This window comes from Anastrepha obliqua, chromosome 3 (assembly GCF_027943255.1).
Source record: "Anastrepha obliqua isolate idAnaObli1 chromosome 3, idAnaObli1_1.0, whole genome shotgun sequence".
NCBI lineage: Eukaryota > Metazoa > Arthropoda > Insecta > Diptera > Tephritidae > Anastrepha > Anastrepha obliqua.
The window spans coordinates 30,566,816-30,589,417 of NC_072894.1; the positions used below are offsets into that span (position 1 = coordinate 30,566,816).

A 22,602-nucleotide genomic window follows, 5' to 3' on the forward strand; every position below is an offset into this window, starting at 1 on the left:
ATCTATTTGCAGAATAGCCTTCGCAAGACCTCTTAGAATATGTTTGCATAGTTAATTTTGAACGCTGCTCTATTTCCAATATTAGGCTTTAAGAGGCCACCACCACATACACAGACATACATGAATTTAAATAAATATAATACATTTATTTATTTATAGCTAAAATGTAAAGCGCTGGTATGAACAGGGTTTTCCAATGAGGGCGTATCGAATTGCATTAAAGCAAACTGTGTGTTACCACAAAACTCTGTTTTTTATTTGAAAGGCCCACTAATGCCATTATGTACATATGTAATAAGGCACCACAGATCTGAGAGGTCTAATTAATTATCAACGACTTTGCTTCATAGACGCGACTGAATTTTAGCAAATGTCTTGGTTATCTTAACTTGTCGCGCTATTAGCCGATTGCTGCTTAGGGCTGCGGTTTCAGAAATCACACAAGAAGAAAACAAGTGGGGTTATTCGCACGTGGCCAATCTATCTATAGTACCTGCGCGAAAGATAATCTCAAATAAGAGTCATATCATCCTTGTATGTTACCAAGTTGATTCGGTATCAGTCCCTAAATAATAAGCAATAGATTCGGCAGACGTCCTCAAAACAACCTGGGCGCCACGGCTCGATAACATCGATCCATCCTTATAAGAAAACCCTATATATCACAAATAGATGCAAAGAAAAATGGGATTAATGGTGATTAATTATTACAAGCATTTAGCTGACGTTCAGCCACTTCAATCATTTCACTCATTTTCGGCAAATGCTTATTCACAAGCATATACATACATACACATACATCTACATATAATTATAAATACAGCTAATTATTTTTAGTACAAATAACGTCATCTTTCGAGCCACATCGTTCTATGAATGTGGATCAGCTGAAAAATACATGCCCTTGTGCTTCGAATGCTTTCACAACATACAAGCATATGTATACATACATACACCCATACATATGTAAAAGTGGAACACAAAACTATGTATAGGGTGTTTTTTTTAAAGGTTAGGTTTTCAAGTTGGCACTACTTTTTTCGTAGATGGTCTTTTTGATAGCTGTCACTTGATTTATGCTCAGTTTGATTTGCCATTTCATAATGAATAGACTTACACCTGAACAACGTTTGCAAATCGTGCAAATTTGGGCCCAAAACGAGATGGCCACCGATCCCGATTTTCACAAGAAAATTTTGTTCAGCGATGAAGCTCACTTTTGGTTGAATGGGTATGTCAATAAGCAAAATTGTCGCATTTGGAGTGAACATAATCCACAAGCCATTGCTGAGACGCCGTTACATCCTCAAAAAGTCACTGTTTGGTGTGCTCTATGGGCAGAGGGAATCATTGGTCCATATTTCTTTAAAAATGAAGCCGGCCATAATGTTACAGTCAATGGAGAGCGCTATAGAGCCATGATTAATGACTTTTTCGTGCCTGAATTGGACGATGTTGATGTGGACGACCTTTGGTTCCAACAAGACGGCGCTACATGCCATACAGCCAACGCAACAATCGATTTATTGAAGGAAACTTTTGGTGAGCGCATTATCTCGCGCCTTGGACCTGTGGCGTGGCCTCCAAGATCGTGCAATATAACACCGCTGGACTATTTCTTGTGGGGCTATGTGAAGTCGCTTATCTACGCAGATAAGCCCGAGACGATTGACGTCTTGGAAGAGAATATTCGGCGCGTTATTGCTGACATACGGCCCCAATTGCTGCAAAAAGTGGTCGAAAATTGGGCCTCTCGGCTGGAATTTATTCGAGCCAGCCGCGGCGGCCACTTGCCCGAAATCATTTTTAAAACATAATGGCAAACCCTTATCTTTATAATAAAGCTAAATTCTTGGCCATAACATTAAATTATATACGTTTTATTTCATCTTGAAAACCTAACCTCTAAAAAAAACACCCTATACATTTAACCACATATGCACATATTTAATTTAAGGGCCTATTGAATTATGAAATATTTAAAACTGAAATTTTCGATGATATTAAAGCTGTGTTCCCGAAGTTGCCAACAAAAATATCTACGAGTACAGTGAAAAATGATTACAAAGTGTTGACTGGCAGTAGCAAAGTATTGCAATTTATTGCTCTTAAATTCATTAAAAAATTTAATTCGACTCCACGCGAATGCAGGTAAACATAAGCAGCAAGAAAAAATACCTGAATAAGTTCAACAAAGTTCCGATTAAATGCTTACATACACATATATGTACATACATATGTATATAAAAAGTGGCATGCTGAGCTCTGACAAAGCGTGTGCACAACAAAGGCTTGGCAATGAATACGAAAGGATCTTTGCATACCTCAGACCGCTTACGATAACGATTTTCGAAATACCAATGTTAACTTAATCAGCTAAAAATTAATTGCTTCCAGTTGCGCTGTTGAATGTAAGAATAAGATTATGCCTGTTTTGTATTGAAGTTCAATTTTACGAGTGACTGTAGATGATTTCAGTTAAATTAATTTAGAAGAGTGGAAAGGAAATGAGTAAAAAATGGGTTCTACCTTTTTGTTGTGCTTTAATATCGTATACCTGTCTATGGCAATGAAAATAAATTACAACAAAAGTAATTTACATAAGAAGGGTGGTCCCTCGACTGTGTTCTTTTTAAAACATATGAATGTTTTGACACTGATAGCTGCTTAGCGCTCAGATAACGTGACATAAATTCAATATTACATTTCCACTCTACGAAATGAATTGTCTTGCGATGTGTGCATTTAATGCAAAGCATTTTCGGGCAAAGTGCGTTTTCATCTCTTTGCTGTTGACAAACGAAATTGTTACCTCTGGGGAACGAAAACATGCACGTGGCAATTGTATGGGCAGAGAGTGACAGTTTGCATCATTGCCAAATTGCTGTTAGTGACACCATTTCGATCTCTTACTTACTTAGATGACACTACAACCGTATGCCAGTTTCGGTTCGCTGCTCGCTGGCGCCAATTGATGACACCGAGTGCTGCCAAGGTTTTGTTTCCTTCTTCACTCCTTTCGGGAGCATAGGACCTCGACAAGACTCAGTCTTGCGTTGGTTTCGTTAATCTATTTTGATTTCTGACAGGGTAGGTGATTAGCCTGCCGCTACCAAATTATGTCTCCCCACATAGATTAGGTCACTCGTCGTTCACCAGTTAGTGCCCTCTCGAAGGATTGCCGTGCCGGAGCACTTTCGATCATCCTCGAAATATGGCTAAACCAGCGCAGCCGCCGTATTTTAATATGCTGTACTACAGCCACATCTCGGTATAATTCAAACAGCTCTCGCCTACGCGAAGAGGACCAAAGATTTTTCGGAGAATTTTTCTCTCGAATGCTCCCAGTGCTTTCTCATCAGTTGCCGTTATCGTCTAAGCATTTGCTTCCATATATAAGGACGGGATGATTGTACTTTTGTACAGTGTTATTGTTACAGTATCGGCACCATAAACACCATTCACAATTTCAGCGGCCTGGCTTACATTTTCGAGTTTATCAAAGAAAAACTGTAAAATGTACCGAATTTCCTCTTTATTGTTATTGTTTTTACTCACAACTGAATGGTACAAATAAAAACCAACAAAATAGTTTTTAGTGTGAAATGTCCCCTTGGCAACAAGCATAAACCTTAAATTGTTTGATGGATACCCTATGATACGAGTATATCGATCACTACAGCCATCTACCGCGAAAATAATGCATTTTTTCCCCCCCAAATTAATAATAGAACAATGCAGACCATATAACCACCGGAAGCTCGGAGATACATAGATCCAGAAAGCACCAAAATAATCTTGAAGAATTGACAGGGTACGCTACTAAAAAAGTCAGCCGAGGTAGCTCCTGGAATAAAGTTATATGATATTACAAATTAATTAGAAGGCCGCCGTAGCCGAATGACTTGGTGTGTGACTACCATTCGGAATTTGGAGAACGTAGGTTCGAATCTCCGTGAAACACCAAAATGAAGAAAAAATCTTTTCTCAAGGCGAACGCCACAAATAGGATGAGGAGCCAAAAAGGGAGCACGAGCCAATTATATATATATATTTATGAGGCTCAATTATATATAATATATTTATATATATTTTTCAATTACATATATAGTATAAGTACAAGTACAAGTATAAATCACTGGGAAGTATTGCATCGTGTTTTTTGTAGCTATGTTAAAGATGACCCCACCTTAAAGAGGCCGAGCCGGTGGTTCACCGTTTAAAATGCAAGCGATTAACAGTTAATGACAACTGCCGTAGCCAAATGGGTTTGTGCGTGACTACTATTCGGTAATGCCCGGTTTCACCGAATTGTTAGAAAAGATTTTTTCTAGCAGCGATTGGCCCTCGGTAGGCAATGGTAAACCTCCGTGTTTATTTCTGCCATGAAAAAGCTCGTCATAAAACAACCATCAGCCGTACGGAGTCGCCATAAAACTGTAGGTCGCTTTATTTGTGGAAAAATCTCAAGACGCTCAAAACGAATCGGAGAAGGGGATCGACCCAAACAATCAACAAAGGATTTACGGTACATACGTATGTATATGTATATTGGTGACCGGATATAAATTTTTAATTGTACGAGTAGTTGCTATGTATACAACGGGTCTATTCCCTCCGTTGCGGCGGCAACTTGACTGACAGCAAAATATATTATTTATATTTGAGTCGAAGGCGCTACATACCCTATGATCAGAAAGTACCGTGAATGTTTAAATAAAACAAAACAGAGTTAAATTTCAGGCAATATGAATATGACCCGTCTGAAGCAACACACATGTACCAACGTTTGACCCAGTCCTCCATGCACCCCTGGTAGGCCGACGAAGGGATGGTCTTCAGCTCCATCGTCGCATTCTCTTCGATCTCCTCTATCGACCGAAATCTCTTTCCACGAAGTGGTAACTTCAACTTGGGAAACAAGAAGAAGTCGCACGGGGTCATATCAGGTGAATACGGGGTTCGCACGATGGTATTTACTTAGTGTTTGGTCAAATAATCCAGCACAATTTGGGCTCGGTGCGATAGCGCGTTATCACCATGCAAAATCCAAGAATTGTTTGCTCACATTTCCGGCCGTTTGCGACGTAAAGCATTTCTCAAACGCATCAAAACGGATAAATGATATTCTTTATCGGCTGTCTGGCCCGATGGAAGGTGCTCATGATGCAATACGCCTTGGCAATCGAAGAAAACAGCCAACATCACCTTCCCGGCACTGTTTGATCATAGGGTACGTGCCATACGCCATGCAGGAGTGCACAAAAACTGGCAACTGCAACGAAAATGACAACTGTTTGAAGAAGAACAATTTTGTATCGCGCTAATTTTTATCGATGCTGTTTTTTATTATATCAAATGAAATGCAGATAATACATAGAATTTAAAGTAATTGAGTCAATTAAAACGCGCCCTTATCTTTTCAATATGAGCTCAAAGTCCGGAGAAAAGCCTAGACTTAACCGAGTTGTCTTAAAAAATTAATGTGCGTCTTGATCTGGAAGTTATGGTCGAACCCACCTTCTACCACTACCTTAAATTCAATTAAGGGGACAGATACCTGTAAACGGCCATATTTTCTCTGATTTTCATTAAAATTATTTAAAATGAAGAAGTCAATATATATATTTTTTTAAATTAGCATACAGTTTACTTATACATTAAAATAATATAAAAATTATTTTTTCGAAAAATTTTCGAATTAAAAATTCACGTAGAAAGTAAAATCATAAAAAAGATGTGTGCAAAATTTTAAGGAAATCGGTCAATAACTTTTCGAGTTATCGTGTACGCCAATTCGAGAAATATAGTTTTGAGAAAAACGCGTCTAAAGTCGGCAACATAACTATACCTCTCCCAGCGCTCGAACGCAAAGAATACAGTCGTCACGGTTGACGATCTATAATATAAGAAATACTTAAACTTACGTTCTAAAATTGTTTTGACATATTCTTGAAGGATTATACCTATTAAAATTTTCTGAAAACAAAATTACAGGTATCTGTCCCCTTAAAACCCTCTTTCGCTTCGATAAGCATTAATTTTATAATACCATATATTTCAAAACCAACAAAAACCTGTTAATGCACAACGAAATATGAGATTTACTTTCACGATAAGAACATTTTTAACACACTTTTATTAGCTCGGGTTGTATGTATGTATGTAACGGAATCTTTGAGCTTAATTTTCACTGACTTCTAAAAATCTGATCGACTTGGAATTTCGCACACCTATCAAAGACCGATGACAATGCAATAATTTGATAAAAGTTTTCCATTATCCTTATTAGGATTGCCAGGATTAATATTTTCTTTTTTTACCTATGGGCAAAAAGTAAAGTGAAATTTGGTTTTAAAATGAAAAATCTTTATTTCTAATGAAATTCGTCTTTTATGCGTATTTAACCCCAACATCTACAATTTCTACTAAATGTGTCTTATAATACGTTCACATATATGTAAGTAGATGATCTACTTTTTCGCGCTTAACTCAAAATCTGTAATTAAAAAGCCCGATTTCCCGTACAAAATTTGTCTCCCAAAATCTAAGATTATAAAATAATCCTAGATAATAACGATATTTTTTGGCATACAACCCTGTGTTTACTGTGTTATCGATAATTATTATTACGATAATTTTTGTTTTTACATTTGCTAGACTGTTACAATAATTAGACTTAAAACAAAATTGCATCATTACATTCCTTTTGAATGCTTTAGATCGGGAGAAATTAAGAATAAAAAATAGTTAAAAAAAAACTAAAAAACACGCTTTTATTGCTAATCGAACTAAAAAGTAGAAAATAAAAAATAGTTTAAAAAAACTAAAAAACACGCTTTTATTGCTAATCGAACTAAAAAGTAGAAAATAAATTTTAATGACAAAGGGACCTATAATGAAGTAATAGCAAATCGAACGATCAGTCATAGGCAACTACCTCAGAACAGAATTATAACAAAAATTAAGATACAAATAGAGTAATTCAAATTAGAGTTAAAAGCGTGGGATGCATTTTGCTTCACTTTCATAACCCTCTGTACACAGGTAGTTGCCAAGAGAATGATTGTAATATTTACTATATCATGAAACCTGTTAACTGTTTATACGAGCATACCTTTTCTACTGCTTGTGTTTTTCAAAGTAATTTCTCAAATGTACACTTGTTGCTTTGTTAAATGAATTAAAATTCGAATTCTAATTTATTTTTGTTGTTATTACTTTTGATCGCAAACATATACATACATACGTGCATATGTATGTGTACTCATATTCACATAAATACCGAAAATATTATTAATATTTGCACAAGTAAGGCACGAAAATGTACAAAAGTGAAGAAAGTAATTTAACAAAGCGTCATAACGCAATATAAAACGGCATATTATTAGATAAGCAAACAAAAACGAATGTATCCCAAAACAGACTGAAATAATGATAACGAGTGCTAAAATAATTAGCAAATATTTGTAAACAAAACCGTAAGAAATGTTTTAAAGTAAAAGTATTTCAGCTTGAAGTTTGCAGTAAAGGTTGTTGGATTGAGTTGGACACACGAGATCACTGGAAACAGGGGATATACAGATAACTGTGGCGCATTTTCAATTTGTTCACTTCAAAACCGATGGTTTTATTGACGATATTTTTGGAATGCGTGCTTAAAATTTATTAGTTATTCATGAGCGTACGGCGGCTATCGATTAATGCGATAATAATAAATTAATATAAAACGCAATATTCAATTGCGTGAGTGTGAAAGGAAACTCTCGTGCAGAACAGTTCAAGAAGCCATAAATAAATTATTATAATTGCTGTACGGTCATCCCAAAAATCTGTAATCAAAATGCTTGTATCTGTAGTGGCGCACAGGTGGGCAAAAATACATGAAATCCCTTTTGTTCAGTCATACAAAGCCGAAATAAGTAGCTGGCATAACAGATTAAATAGTACTTTAATACACCAACTGACCAAATACAGTAATGTTTTTCTTTCCCTAATTTTCAGATCCAACATGTCAGCGGAAGCATCAAATGGTAGCAGCCCCTCACCCGCCGCCTCCGCCGAGCCCCCAGTAGCCGAAGTCGCACAATTGGCTTTAGAAGATGAACCGAAAGTCAGTTTCCAAGATCAATTCAAGGCCTTCTCCAAATTTGGTGACACAAAATCGGACGGCAAATTGATTACATTATCGCAAAGTGATAAATGGATGAAACAAGCTAAAGTGATCGATAAGAAGATCACCACAACTGACACGGGCATACACTTTAAGAAATTTAAAGCGATGAAAATCTCCTGTGCTGATTACAATAAATTCCTTGAGGATTTAGCGAAGGCGAAAAAGATCGAGTTGAGTGAAATAAAGAAGAAAATGGCTGCTTGTGGAGCGCCGGGTGTTCTGCAGGTTTCGGTGAGTGGCATTAAGTGAAAATTATGAAGAAATAATTTATTCACCAGAATAAAATTAAATTTAAAATTTTATAATGAGGGGAATAAGAACAATTGTCATAAAAAAAGCCCTTGGCAAAGCTGAAAAGTTAAATAAATGATTGCCGACCGCCGTAGCCGAATGGGTTGGTGCGTACCTACCATTCGCGAATGCATAGGTTCGAATCTCCACGCATGCAACAAAAAAATGATAGAAAAAGTTTTTTCAAAAAGCGATCGTCCCTCGGCAGGCAATGACAAACCTCAGAGTGTATTTCTGCCATGAAAAAGCTGCTCATAAAAAACATTTGCCGTTCGGTGTCGCCTTCAAATTGTAGGTTCTTCCGTTTGTGGAATATCATCAAGACGCACGCCACAAATAGGAGAAGGAGCTCGCCCAAACCATTAACAGAAGTGTACGCGCCAATTATTTATTTATTTAATTGTCGCGTACATTCGACTTATGCCCTGACCGACAGGGGCTTCAAAAAAATTAAAGATGCGGTGAACCAACTGTTCACCGATAGTTTTAAAACACACGATTTTAGTCGCTTAACTTATTAATTTATTCCGCGTTCATTGCGGTTCTGATTCCAACTGACACTTACAAATCATTCTTCTAACCAACTAACTTCTTAACCTAAGCTAATTAGCCAACGTTGCAGTTCCCACCACTTGCCGGTATTTCGCAATCGTTGGGTAACGCGTGTCCAATATGCTGGCCTTGCAATTCCCAAACATTGGATATTGTAATTGATCGCTTGCGCGTGTGTCGCGTCAGCGAAAGTTCTTCTGTGAACTTTAATTGGAGCAATGAAGTCACGTGTAGTGCAATGTGATCACAGGGTGCGACATTGGGAAGTATAGTGGTATATGGCAACATAACTTTCATTATCCAATATTTTGGTGCAGCTTCTCCTGCAAATTTTGGTGTGCGTCTCGATGTTGCCCAACAAATGGAGGGTCCCACTGTTTTATACCGGTTAAGAAATACTTATGGTTCTTAAGAGCAACTTTTTTCATGATAAAAATATACTTGGAGGTTCGTAATAGCCTGTCGATGAGCGACCGCTATAAAAAAAAACTTTTTGAGTGATATTTCATGGGATCTCTGGGGCAGCCAATGGGAGATGATCTGGCGCATAGTCTTGGTGTGGAAAGCCTATAACTCAACAAACTCCACGCTCAACTTGTGTCTGGCATGCACTAAACTAATTACCTATTCATAGCCCCCTTAAACCCACTTACCTCTTTCCTTTTGGGCCCAACCCGTCCAAATAGCATGTTTCTTAGGCCTACCGTTAGATGAGATAAATAATGACGGCCAGTGACTACACCGTATTGGCAGGGCTTGATGAATTGCAACAGCAACAGCAAAGTCCATAACTTTTGCCTCCATAGTTCTGGTTCCTTTTTTTACGCTTTCATGAAGTTCAGTAATAATATGAAGGTGGTAATAGGTTGGCCTACAGATTTTGTTTTAGTAGCCGTTTTGCAACTTTTCCATACTCTATTATTGCACTTGACATTCTTCCTGCGAAACAAAAACTGCTCTTTACAAAATTTGCTTGCAGAATTTGAATGCAGTTACTCGAAAGAGAAGGCTTCACGCTAAACATTTGGCGCTCACATAATTCTTCCATAACTGTATCAGCCTCATTAATAAAGAGCCCAAAGGCAAAGAGCTAAAACACATGCACTGAAGGCAAGTTAAGAGAGCAAATGATCAAGCTTTTGCCTAAATCAAATGAGAGTCATCGACTCTTGTAGGGGAAGTATATTTTTATTCTTGTAGAGGAAGTATAGTTGTCCTGATTGTATTAAATCATAAATAGCTTTGACCAATGAATAAATGCTCAACCAGCACAAACAAATTCTTCATAACCTCTTTAGCATCCATGCGCCCAAGAAAACATACAATACCTCGCAACAGTTCTTTGTTATGAAGAATTTCATGCCAAATATGTATATTCTAACATAGAAACTCTTTTATCGAAATAAGTTTTCATTAACTAGTTGTATTGTATATACTATACGTACAAATTATATTATAATATTAGTTTTTATAAATTGGTAGTAATATTCTTGTTTTCCATAGGCTGGCAAAGCAGCATCGGCCGTTGAACGCCTCACTGACACCAGCAAGTATACTGGGTCTCATAAGGAGCGCTTCGATGCCACTGGTAAGGGCAAAGGTATCGCTGGCCGTAAGGATTTGGTGGACGCATCTGGCTACGTATCTGGTTATCACCACAAGGATACATACGATCCCACTCACTAAAGGCAGAAAATTTCCAATCAACTCGGAGCGAACATGAACACATTTATAATCTCTATAAAAGAAAAAAATACTTAAATAAAATCACAAAACTGCACAAATAAGCTTTCATGCAGGTTTATATAAATATTAGGTTTACACAAAGCTATTTAATGCATTTTTATTATTACTTTAGAACTTTGCCTAAAAGTGGCTTAGAAAAGCAAAAACCATACGTAAAAGTATTTAGTTTTTATTTAGTACTCTTTTCGTGGCAATTTATTGAATACACTTTTGTGATACTTTTAATTAATATTACAATAAAAGAATAAAACTTTTGCTAGAATATGGTATTATATTTGTTGTAGTCTGCTTCTTAATCTGGTGTTTTGATTTAGTATGGCATAAATATTTTTTTCAGTCGCTTTTAATTTGAAAAATACAAAAATTTTCGGCAAACTGATGAAGAAAAAATCGGGAACAAAATTAAACGTGACATTAAAAAAGTGCAAAATTTTTGATTCAAATACACTATATACCTACATATATACACACATACATATATAAAATAGGACCACTTACTAAAAATAAGTATAGTTTTTACATGAAAATAAAGTAATATGTACGTTTTGAAAAAATGTTATTGATAATATTTTTATCCCTCTCGTTTTTGTAAAAACAACTTTTTTTAGACCACTTAAAATGGCTACTTTTCTCCATTTAATACTCAAAGTGTAATATATAAAATGAATGTGTATTTAAAAAAGACACTGACGCTTATATAAATAGAGACGTGAAATGAAATAAATTAAAAAGTCTCTTGTTAATAAAGTAATAAAAACGGAATGCGTGATGATTTGTGTAATATTTGTAGTATAAAGTACTTATACTCGCATATGTAAGTATAGTTTCATTCGGCGGAATAGCTCGGAGTGCTCGAACCCATACACACTAAACTTGCTTTATAACTCTTCGCCACTTCGTCAATACAAATCGCCTTCCTTTAATTTGGTACCGAAGCCAAATGGTAGAAATGGCGCGCTTCGATTCTCAGACAATTTTTTTTTATAAAATGGAAAGTATACATTGGCTGTATTTTCAAGTAAAATGTAGTCACGAATCTGCTTACACAATTTTACAATAAATGAATCAAACATTGTTCAAGGAAAGGGGTTTCGAGAAAAAGGTTTTTTAAGTTTAACGAATGCTGTGGCGAACTCGAGGACTGAATACTCTTAAGGGGGGAAGTCCATGTACAATAAAATTTTCAAAAAATCGTTTTTTTTTTTCGATGTTTCGAATGTTTCTTAAGATACTATAAGATTATACTGTGAAATTTTCATGCGCAAATTCCTAATATTATATGTAGCTTTTATAGCCTATTAACTATGTAGAGAGCGGTCCGCGCGCTCCTGTACCGCAAACTTTAAACTCATTTATCTCGAAACTGTACTTTAAAAAACTGCTCGTGTTGTAACTCAAAAAGTTATCGACCGATTTGTTTGAAGTTTGGTGAGGCCTTTCTGTGCATTACTGTGGGAAGGATAAACCTAAAATTTCAAATATTTTGCGTTGAAAAATTACTTTTTGGGGGCTAAAAATGTCAATAAAATAGCTCTAAATTCTGACTTTTTTTCAAAGGCTTATTTTATACTTGTTTTTTAATATTATAGGTTCATCCTTTCCGTTAATATGCTATAAAAAAAAAAAAAAAAAAATTTAATTTTTTTATTTCAGATCGAGAGTTAAAAGTAATAAATAGAGCAGTTTGGGACCTCGCGCCGTAGGCAGCCGACAATAAATGATCATTTTGGAAAAAACACGAAAAAAATTTTTTTTTGTACTCTCGAAAGGTTAAATAAAGTTGTGTTAAAGCTTCAGAATAATATAATTATTTCATCAACTTTAAAAATATGTTTAAAAAATGTCCGATTTTGAGGCTTCTACATGGACTTCCCCCCTTAAATAAAATCGTTCCACTATAGAAACAACTACATATCCTGCCTGTAGTTGGATCATTCCATTAAATTTTATACTCATAAAAATTTTGGAACTAGGGATCCTTAAACAGTTATCATTTTTAAATATACTAATCAAGTTAAGTAATAAGCACGCAAGTTTAAAGAAAATAAATATTTTCAACTCAAGATACTCTTTCGATTCCATTGTATGTACATTAAAAAGCTTCTTTGTCGAGTCACCGACATAATTGTCGATTTTTGTTTGGATTTTCGGATTTTCAAAGAATGCTAAAAAATTGTCATTAAGCATCGTCGATTCGACTCAGTGACTTCTAGAGTTGATTGTTGATTGAGGTAGCGTTAAAAACATTCGATAACTCTCCATTTGTAGGATGAGACTTTTGGCAAGATTATTTTTATTGTAGCACCAGACGGTTAGTGGTAGTCAGAGGCCCGAAAAAATGATGACTTTTGTGTTTTTGCTAGTCAGTTGCTTTATTTTACAAAAATAAAAACATAGCATTAATACATAATATTTCAACCTGACTTCAGCAAAATTTCAAAAAAAAAATTAATAATTGTAAAAGTTATCGCTGTTTGTGTGGAGTCCGTTTTTCCAGAAGTCCCTTGCGTTGATCAGCACAAGTCCTTGGAGATTCATCTAAAATCAATCGGACAAAAGAAATTAGTTTTATTAAAAGATAATCTTGTGCCTGATCGAAGCTTTTTTTGTTTTTAAAAATCAACAATATGGGACTTCAGGAAATATTTATCACATTTTGGAGAAGAAAAAACCGACAATTAATTGTTAAAAAAAATCGAAACTTTTGAAAAAAACTTCCTTCGATCAGGCACGAGTTTTTTATGTTTTTCAAAAGCAGTATACATTTTATTGAAATCTACCAGCGGTTTCTAAGTTACAGTGATCACCTGTTCAAAAAACATACTTTTGAGAAAAACGTATTTAAAGTTTTGCTATCGATTTATGTAGAGTTAAACGAATTATTTAATTAATTGCACTGTATCATCTATTCCTGGGCCATATAATAATATGTTGCTTACGTAGCATTCTACATTCATAACAATAAAGCCCCAGAAGTCGGTTGCTTACAGCTGCTGCTGGCTACTTGCTCTCGAACGCTCCGGATCGCCCGAGCGTCTTTTGTTAATTGATTCACTTCAAATTTTCACACAATATTTTTAAGATATTATACTGCAAAAAAAAATTAAATATATCCGGCCAAGGACTGTCACTCCAGCAGCATTCCCCGTATGTAAGTATGGGGAATGTTTATGCTGCTACAACAACAACAACAACAACAGGATCATCTCTGCAAAAATTGTAGTAATTGTCTTATTTTATTGGTTTTATTTCCTTATCTACTAAACTAAAAGACAATATGTTTACCTACATCTTCCTCCGTACAGAACCTTCAAGTTCCGGTGCAGTATATTCCCAGTATTAGTAAAAAGATAATTCAATACAATGACCTGTTAGAATTCTTGTGATGGCTCTAAAATTATTCTTAATTAATTCCATTCAATCAGTTTAGATTTAAGCTACCTATCATTGAATTTGATTGCGATACACCAGTTAGATTGTTTCAGTATGATCTTTTTCGACTGAGCTCTACTCCCTGAATAAGAGAGAAAAAGTTATCATTTCCTAGATCACAAAATGGCTCTGGGCTTATAAATAGGAAAGCTGCCCCTCCCTGACTAATTTATCTGTAATTGCGTTCCCAGCAATTCTTATGTGCTCAAGAACCTATAAGATATGAACCTAGTTGTTTTGGCTTAAGATATTCAGCTTATCAAGATCTGCACCAATTTTGATATAATCTGGAAAAGTTGAGAGTCTTGATTGCTGTCTGGCTAGCAGTAAAGATGGCTATGTTTCTGTTGTTATAGCTGCGTTCAAGGTTAAAGTGAGGGCATCTCTCTATTCCGTAGACTTCCGCTTGAAAAATAATCAGCCTAGTGCTTTCAAATATCTTTTGGCTGGTCCGCGATTCGTCTTTGTACCATGTTATCATACTCTGGTTCATCTTGTTGGCTTTAGATTACCCTTCATAAGTATTTTTATTACCCAGTCTTACCCAGAGTTTGACCATCAGCAGCATCATGCCGAATATTAACAAGAATATCAAACTACCTGCGAGTTTGATGATCACCTGAGCCAATGGTAGCATTGGTTGCTCTTAGCATAGCCCTCTTCGCTTGGTTTATTAATGTGAAGAGGTGTAGGTTCTATAAGAACCTCGTTTAAATGGAAGAAGGCCTCACCAGACACATATTTTAAAGGGAGGGTTAATAAATAATAAGTATATTAATGTAAAAATTATCCAGTAACTTGATAGTAAATTAATTTCCGGGAATTCAAAGGGAAGAATATCAAAAAAAGTTGCAAGTTTTACAAGCAGGTGATTAAATTCTTGTTGGAAAAAATTAAAAATGTTTTCAGTTGAGCTACCTCGTATTAAATTAATCACATGATTTTATTTTGTCCACAATAATTTGTTCCATTTCCTCATCGCTGTCAGGTGAAGAATATTCCATTAGCAACTGTATTGTTGTGACAATCAAAACTTTCTTTATATTTTCCTTGCTTAGGTCTATGTATGTATGTTACATATTGCCGAAGATATATTCAAAGCTTTCGATTTGTATTTCGGAAACTGCAGCGACTGAGTGACTGGAGGCTGTGGCCCTGAAATACATACGTCAAAATCATTGGCCGATTCTTATTTAATATGACTCCAAATAAACATTATATATTTTTTATCTAAAATATATTTATTTAAACTCTCCATTTTAAACACTATTTTTATTTAAATTTAGAATTTTGATTAATTCGCACATTTTAATTTATTTTTACTTTGTGATCGGCAATTTTTCTCACTTGCAAATTCTCACAAGCAAAAATTTATTCAGCAAAAACTCGCAACTTCTCCTCAAAATGAAATGTCCTTTTACTCTCTCACTTTCCCCTACTTAGCAAGTTTTTGGGTACATGAACACCAAAACGTGATACAGGGTTTGATTGAAAAGTAATGAGCCTTCCCGCGCGGAGCGTCTGCCAAGCGATCAACCGAATCGGCTGGTGGGGGAAAATGATCGTTGGACCTTCCCCTTGCACTAGAAACCGGTCCCAGATCGCTGGCAACAGCGGTGCAGTCAACATCGCTCCGCGTGTGAAAGCTGTTTTAAAAGTGTGTTAGGATTTTGCAGTGGCGAAAATGCAGCGATCGTTGGAGCAACGTTACTCGACCTAATTTTGCGTAAAGCTAAACAAAACGAGTAGCGAAACCATTGAGCTACTCAAGGAGGCTTACGGGGACCAATATCTGTCCAGTGCCCAGGTAAAACGGTGGCACAAGTCGTTCGTTGCACCGGCGCACACCGCCTTCCTCTGCACCTCTGCATTGGCCAAGATGGGGGTTCCGGTGCTTCCCTACCCTCCCTACAGCCCAGACCTGCCCCTCCGGACTTCTTCTTTTTCCCGCGCCTGAAAAGAAAGCTGAAGGGAGGCGTTTCGACTCCAAAAAACTTTGACAGCCGAATTGAACGCGAGTCCGGCGGATGAGTTTAAATAATGTTTCCTGCAGTGGAAGGACCGCTACCAGCGGTGTATTGACGCTCAAGGGTCCTATTTTGAAGAATATTAGTTGTATAAGCCAAAAGGTTTAATAAAACTGCTTAAAAAAAAATAAGGCTCATTACATTTCAATCAAACCCTGTAATTAGTAACAATTGTTACAAACTATTTGCTTCATGAACAGACCTAATATGTGGGATATTTGCATTTTGCGTTAGGTCAAAATATTTAATTCTTACTGAATAACTGCTGCCTTGACCTGATTTTTGTACTAAGTATTAATATGTTTGCATCCCTGTTTTAAACTCATTTTCTCACCATATCCTCAAGCAATGTATTTGTTTTATAGTATTTTACTGAAGGCTTGATTTTGATTTTATGTAATTGATAATACTAATTTGTTTGCGTTCAGCTCGTACTAGCCTAGTTTTATATAAAGCATCACATTTTGACGATGGTTATAGTGCAAACAAACTACCAGATGATTAATGAACTTGTTGCAATTGAACACCATTGTATGCAGTTGTTGTTGTAATTTTACTTAGACCTTTTTTTCGATTGACGTTTCATAATATTAAATGTATCAATATCAAATATCTTGGGGGGAAACGTTATGCGCTAACCACTTAACCAATGCCTAACACCTCAACTAAGTCGAGTAGTATAAAATGCTTGGCACAGTGCCGATGAGTTTAGTAGACGCGCCAACCGATTGCAAATCAGAGTTGTAAAACAGCAAATTGGGCAAAGTGGATTTCTACAATATATTTTGCAAAATATTTGCACTTACATCTGAGATTCAACTCAGCAGCGACACCAGAGGTGTTAGTGGCAGCAGTAAAAGTTCTAGCCAAAAAAACAATAAAGTAAACAGCGATAGTACCAAAAAGAATAGTTTCCAATTAGTCGAATTCCATTCACTAGAGGATTTAAAGTACAAAATGGCTTTTCGCGATAAACGTGCAGTGATTACTGGTGGTGCCAGTGGCATTGGTTTGCAAGTGTGCAAGCAGCTATTGGCCAATGAGGCGTCGGTGAGAATAATTGATGGGACAACTTAATATTTAGCTATTAATCGCTTAACGGTTCCATGTAATTGTCTAGAAAATTGCGATTGTTGATATACAAGAAAATCCAGAAGATATCTCTAAGTTGCGTGCTGCACATCCCACACAAACAATTCTGCTCATCAAAATGGATGTTACGAACAGGCAGGGTATTGCCGACACATACGAAGAACTTAAAAAAACTTTTGGTACTATTGACATTGTTGTAAATGTAGCTGGGATTTTCAACGACCAGGATGTGCAGCGTACAATTTTAGTCAATTTGGTAGATACCAAAATTTCCGTTTTATTTTTCATAAATAATGAATTTCTCAAAATTTAAACACGAATTCTTAGGGTGGCATCATAAACTCCACACTTGCTGCCGTGAAGGTAATGAGCACTGAAAATGGTGGGAATGGTGGTATTATAGCTAATATGTCTTCTGTGGTCGGTTTGGATCCCATGTTCTTGCTGCCTGTGTATGCGGCTACTAAGGCGGGAATTATACATTTCACACGTTGTTTGGGGGTAAGTGCATTTTGCTTTTTCTACAATATACATACATACAAATATACGTTGTATTTATTCACAGTCCGACACATACTTGATCCGCACTGGCATCAAGTTCATTACAATCTGTCCGGGCGCTACTATTACAGACATGTTTACCAACTTTACTGAGAAAATGCTCTTTCCCGATATGGGCGATGAATCATATCGGGTGCTGGACCGTCTCAACAAGCAAAGTGCGGCTGATGTATCACGTTGCATACTTACGGCATTAGAAAAGGAGAAAAATGGCGAAGTGTACATGATTGAGGGCAAGCGATTGTTTCCAACGGAAATGAAAAGTTATTGGCGCGGTATTGAGGAGTCCAGCGAGTAGTCATTATAAAGTGTTAAATGTTTTGTTTTGCTTTTTGTAAAGAAATAAATAGTATTCAATTTTAATTTAAAACTGCTCATTTGCAGTTGCATTAAACATTATTTTCAATTAACTTTCGGAAAATCCAACAATCCTGCAATCTTAGTTTATGACCTGCGTCAGCGAATAAAAAATAAAAGCAGGCTTAACAAAATTTTACAAATTCTCTTTCATTGCTGTTAGTTGAAGCGTTACGTTAATCATCGCGCCAGGTAATCAGCACTTCGTCTGTGCGATAGCGTTGCGTTACAAACGATTCTTCCAAAGGCATGCGTGCACCAGAACGAAACATTTCGGCCCCTGCATGTGCAATCATCAAACCATTATCAATACAATAACGCTCGTCTGTAGCGAATAGCTTGCCGTCCCGTTCCTCACACATGATTCGCATCATTTCTTGCAGGCGTTCATTGCAGCCAACGCCACCCACAATCAGCACCTTTCATTATACAATTTTGTTCTTCACTAACAATTTCTTCAAAATAATTATTCAAATTTAATACCTCATTTGATTCACAATGCGCCATTGCACGTTCCGTAATCTCCACCAGCATTGCGAATATTGTCTCTTGCAAGGAATAACATAGATCCTCGTTGGTATATTCTGGTTCATTGACTGTTTCATCGGTCTTTTTGCGTTTATTGCGCCTTTTGTTAGGATTCGCTATTTCTTCTATGTGCGAAAGAATGCCGGAAAAGCTAACGTCCATACCTGTAAGCAAAAATAGGCAAACAAATAGTTTACAAATTAAAATACCTTATCTACCTTTAACAACGTATGGAAGTTTTATAAAGTTTTTTCCATTCTTCGCTAGTTGCTCAATGTTATAACCTGGGCTGGGATCATTGGAGAGTTTGATAATGCGTGCAAATCGGTCCAGGCAATTTCCCACGGCAATATCTATCGTTTCACCAAAAATGCGATAACGTTTATTGGAATAGGCAATCACTTGCGTATTACCACCACTCACATAGAGCACAATGGGATTTTGCGCGGCGGTTATTAGACGGCCCATTTCTATATGACCAATACAATGGTTGACACCCAAAAGTGGCTTCTCCCACAATAAGGAAAGTGTTCGCGCTACTATAGCACCGATCAATAGTGGAGGCGCCATGCCGGGCCCCTTTGTATAGCAAATAACATCCAACTCTGTATGTCCAAGATTTGCTTCTTTGAGCGCATCTTTAATGAGCTTGAGAATAACCTCTCTATGGTGTGCTGCTGTTTCTTTGGGCAGAAATCCTATTAAGGTTTTAATTTAAAAGATGAATAATAATAACAAGGAATTTATAATAGCTTTATAACCTTCGCCTGGAGGGGTCACGTAGGTTCGGCGCACATTAGCTAAAACTTCTCCATCGCGAATTATGCCTACACCAATTTTATTCGCACTTCCCTCGATGCCAAGTGCACAAACCATTTTTTGTATGTAATTGTTATTGAATAAATAAGCTTAAGTTATTCCTTTATCTTATAATATATTCCTTAATTTATTGCTTAACAAAAACTACCACTTCCTTACAATTGCAGTGAATTTATTTATAAACAAGCCGGCCATTGGCAAATGACGTTTCTTAAAACAGCTGTAAGTGAAGATAATAGATAAAATGTGTCGCAACAAAGATTATCTAGCAACATGACTGAACTCATAATGTTGCTGAAAATGTTTAGAAACATAAAATACATTCCCAAATAAATGTTTCCTTTAAGTTATGAAAGAGTTAGAACAAATCTTTTACAATTCAGATTTATTAAAAATAAACCCTTTTTCGATTAATATACATATGCATATACCAAAAAAATTAATTTCATAACGCATTTTTTAGCACCAATTCGCTATGAATTAATGAACAAAATCTACCTATATAATAAAGTAGTATATCATACTAAGCGTATTTCAAATGATTTGAAAACACATTTTTCAACCCTCTTCGGTATCTTCATCTTCTTCTTGTAAATGATCTAGCTTTAAAGTTCCAGCGGCTCGCACCTTATTTTCCGAAGATACTTTACGTATTTTCTTACATTTTTTCTGCTGCCCGACGACATATTCGGGCATCACTACTTTGGAACCTTTTAGCCTAGGTTTATCTACCTCTGCATCTTTGAGCTCGTTATCTTCTTTAGCTTTCATTTGTTTTCTTATTTTACTAGACTTTTTAAATTCAATTTTAAAATTGGCTTCTGAAGTCCCTTCACTTTCCGTCTGTTGATCGTCCATCTGTTTTAAAAACTGAAAAGCTGCAGCAGTATTGGTGTGATCGGAAATGTCCACGTCGGCTAGTGAGTACTTTGTCCATTTTTGTGGATTAACCTTTGAAATACACATAACTAAGATCTGGTTCTGCCTAAGATCTGAATTGAAACTTACCTTATAGTCTGGTATCCTCCGAGGCTTCAAACACTTTGAAAGCGGTATTTCGGGTTTTTTAAATATACTCTCCTTGCCTCGCATGCGGGATAAACTTTTGTCAGGAGACGAAATTCCACGATTTCTGGCCGGACCAGTACCACGGCGGTAAACTAAATCGATGGAGGGACAAGCAGTTTGACTTTGGTCCAGTGCAGTTCCCGTTAATTCTTTACTTGCATTGTCCAGGCAAGCAAATAAGGCGTTCTGTTTCGCTTCGAAATCTTGCATTTTGATTTTTCTACTCGGTTTTATCACAAATATTACAAAATTGTATGCCGAAATTCCTTGCAAAACCAAACAAAACAAAATGCGAATCTATACAATTGAATTCGCCTTGACGAAACAACAAACAGCTGTAGTGCTGCCATATCATTCTCAGATTGACAAATAAAGACAAGGAGGTCCTAAATTCGATCTGGACCGAACTATGTAAGCCCGCCCATATTTTTTTATTTTAATAAAACATTTTTTGGTTTTGCTGTTTTATTTTTTGAAGTGAAACTTCTTAGACGTAGATGCACGAGCGAGAATAAAGAGTAAAATTTCAAGGACATGCAACGTTTTGAGTACTTTCGTTCCGCTAGGGAGAAAAAATATATAACATAGAGGAAAAGGAAGGACCTTATATATATCTCAGATACACTTTAGGCTATTTTTCCTGAGTTTCTCCTTGTGGTTGCTAATTTCTAGTGAGGAATAACACTGCCTACTTTTTGGAGCTTGTTTGATGGTGCAAACTTTAAGGATATATATTTTTGGTGCCTACTTTTTGGCGCTTGTTTGTTGGTGCAAACTTTAAGGAAATATATTTTTGGTGCCTACTTTTTGGCGTTATATTTCCTTGGTGCCTACTGTTTGGGACGTTTTTTGCTCACAATTTTTTTGGCGTTTTTTTTTCTTGGTGTCTACTTTTTGGCGCTTATTACCGTTTCCTGTAAGTGCTACCCATTCCGGCGTCGGATTTATTGGTATTGCCTGGCGGTAATTTGTGCCGTTGCTGCGGTCCTGGAATCACTTCGTTTGTGCGGCTGCTAAACGCTCGGAGTAGTGCGCGTTGTTGCCACGGTTGTGTCCTTCTCCGTTTTTTTGTAAATTTTGTCTATTTGTATACTCTGCAAATGTTGTGAATTTATTTAGATATATGCTCTTTCTCTCTCTCATTTTTCTCCGGTCTCTCTCTCTTTCTTTGTCTACCTTGAAAGTTTCACTTCTGTTATGTGTACTACGCTACACGCACTTTTTTTCTTTCGCCTTGTCCATTTAGCTGTCAGTCCAGACTGAAACAAGGCGAATTCATTCTCTGTTTTCTACTTTCCCAATACTTTTCTTTGACATTCAAACGTACAAAATATTGTTGTAATGCCACCGTCTTTAATGAATGCGTCTTGTTCAAATACTAAACCAAAAACAACAAATCGCCTTAATACCAGATGGCCCAGAATGATAGAATTCAAGGCAAGGCTAAGTGAACTTAAGGTTCAACAACTTAAGAAGAAGTTGAAGCAGCGTGGCTTATAGACTTCTGAAAACAAAGCAGAGTTGCAAACATGGTTGCGCGAGGATATAGAGACAGAGGCTGTTAATGTAGTCGAATATGTGTTCCAGCCAGAAGCTGAGAAATCATCGACCAAAATGGAAGACAAGGCAGAGAATTCAAGACCATCACCAGGAGTTGACATGCATGTGATTATAGCTGTAATATTCCAAATGTCATCGCAGATGTTGCAAATGTCGTGACAAATATCGGCACAAAGATTATCGAAAGACCCATCTAGGCTGAGGAAATTTCACCCGCCTCTGTGAACTGCAATTGAATCGTACGAATATGTTAACCAGTGGTCCCAAAGCTCCATCATTCGACGGTACTGCACCATATTTAAGGAGTACTGCAGACAAAGTTGCTTCATTGGTTGTCTCGCTTAAGGGTTCTGCCACCGAAGTACTGGTGGTTTCCAAAGATGCTTCAGTGTA

At 36.5% G+C, this 22,602-nt stretch overlaps 4 protein-coding genes across 7 annotated transcripts in view; 2 read left to right on the top strand and 2 right to left on the bottom strand.

Annotated features, from left to right (window-relative positions):
- Positions 1 to 11,113, top strand: part of LOC129242490 (tubulin polymerization-promoting protein homolog) — a 33,799-nt gene extending 22,686 nt beyond the window's left edge. For 2 of the 4 annotated variants that reach the window (XM_054879154.1, XM_054879155.1), the window contains exons 2-3: positions 8,005 to 8,407; positions 10,523 to 11,113. In XM_054879154.1, coding sequence (XP_054735129.1) covers positions 8,005 to 8,407; positions 10,523 to 10,705 — 586 coding nt within the window. In that variant the 3' untranslated portion in view covers positions 10,706 to 11,113. Of the gene's footprint in view, positions 1 to 7,305; positions 7,482 to 7,503; positions 7,870 to 8,004; positions 8,408 to 10,522 lie in introns of those variants that run through there. The other 2 variants (XM_054879156.1, XM_054879153.1) reach the window with 2 other exon arrangements.
- A 5,813-nt stretch (positions 11,114 to 16,926) lies between these two features.
- LOC129241876 (alcohol dehydrogenase 2) lies at positions 16,927 to 18,271 on the top strand. Its single transcript, XM_054878420.1, has 4 exons — positions 16,927 to 17,274; positions 17,345 to 17,572; positions 17,644 to 17,817; positions 17,882 to 18,271. The coding sequence occupies exons 1-4, from the start codon at positions 17,182 to 17,184 to the stop codon at positions 18,173 to 18,175; spliced, it is 789 nt and encodes a 262-aa protein (XP_054734395.1). The 5' UTR covers positions 16,927 to 17,181; the 3' UTR covers positions 18,176 to 18,271.
- A 12-nt stretch (positions 18,272 to 18,283) lies between these two features.
- LOC129241875 (probable tRNA N6-adenosine threonylcarbamoyltransferase) lies at positions 18,284 to 19,821 on the bottom strand. Its single transcript, XM_054878419.1, has 4 exons — positions 19,524 to 19,821; positions 18,981 to 19,460; positions 18,718 to 18,926; positions 18,284 to 18,653 (listed from the first exon to the last, which is right to left on the bottom strand). Exons 1-4 carry the CDS (start codon positions 19,636 to 19,638, stop codon positions 18,411 to 18,413), a joined length of 1,047 nt encoding a protein of 348 aa, XP_054734394.1. The 5' UTR covers positions 19,639 to 19,821; the 3' UTR covers positions 18,284 to 18,410.
- A 151-nt stretch (positions 19,822 to 19,972) lies between these two features.
- LOC129241097 (protein TSSC4) lies at positions 19,973 to 20,959 on the bottom strand. Its single transcript, XM_054877256.1, has 2 exons — positions 20,590 to 20,959; positions 19,973 to 20,532 (listed from the first exon to the last, which is right to left on the bottom strand). The coding sequence occupies exons 1-2, from the start codon at positions 20,857 to 20,859 to the stop codon at positions 20,140 to 20,142; spliced, it is 663 nt and encodes a 220-aa protein (XP_054733231.1). The 5' UTR covers positions 20,860 to 20,959; the 3' UTR covers positions 19,973 to 20,139.
- Between the last annotated feature and the right edge of the window lie 1,643 nt (positions 20,960 to 22,602).